Consider the following 437-nt stretch of genomic DNA (forward strand, 5'->3'; position numbering starts at 1 on the left):
CCCTTGCCCCAAAAATTAAGGTAGAGAAGAAAGAGCAGGTTCCCACCCCTCCCTGCTCCCCAGTGGCTGGGAGTTCCCCCCAGCAATGTGGGTGTCCCTGTGCCCCCCACCCTGTTGCTCACCACCGGCAGTGCTGCTGGGAGGGGAAGTAGAGCTGGAAATCCTCCTCCGCGTGCAGCACGTAGAGGAAACAGCCCCGTTCGTCGCTCTTGCAGATGCTGGAGGAAGAGGAACCCTTCCACACCACGTCAGCACTGGGGCAGAAGGGCTGCTCACGGGGTGGGCACACGAGGGGTGCATCCTCAGTCCTGCTGGCACGGGGACGGGGACAGGCTCACCTGACGCCCCGGATGGCTGTGGCCATGAAGGTCCAGCTAGATGCTGCTTTCTGCAGGAGAAGGGGCAGGTGAGGAGGGGGGCAGTGGGGATTCACCAGA

The 437-nt window shown here is 62.9% G+C and overlaps 1 protein-coding gene across 1 annotated transcript in view; it reads right to left on the reverse strand.

The window, feature by feature from the left end:
* Positions 1–388, reverse strand: part of LOC104498732 (mitogen-activated protein kinase kinase kinase 5-like) — a gene marked incomplete at both ends in the record, with an annotated part of 2,415 nt that extends 2,027 nt beyond the window's left edge. The window contains 2 exons of the mRNA XM_010142149.1: positions 123–254; positions 339–388. Of these exons, the coding sequence (XP_010140451.1) occupies positions 123–254; positions 339–388 (182 nt within the window). The remainder of the gene's footprint in view (positions 1–122; positions 255–338) is intronic.
* Positions 389–437: the final 49 nt, after the last annotated feature.

The sequence above is a fragment of the Buceros rhinoceros genome, unplaced genomic scaffold (genome assembly GCF_000710305.1).
Source record: "Buceros rhinoceros silvestris isolate BGI_N320 unplaced genomic scaffold, ASM71030v1 scaffold39608, whole genome shotgun sequence".
NCBI lineage: Eukaryota > Metazoa > Chordata > Aves > Bucerotiformes > Bucerotidae > Buceros > Buceros rhinoceros.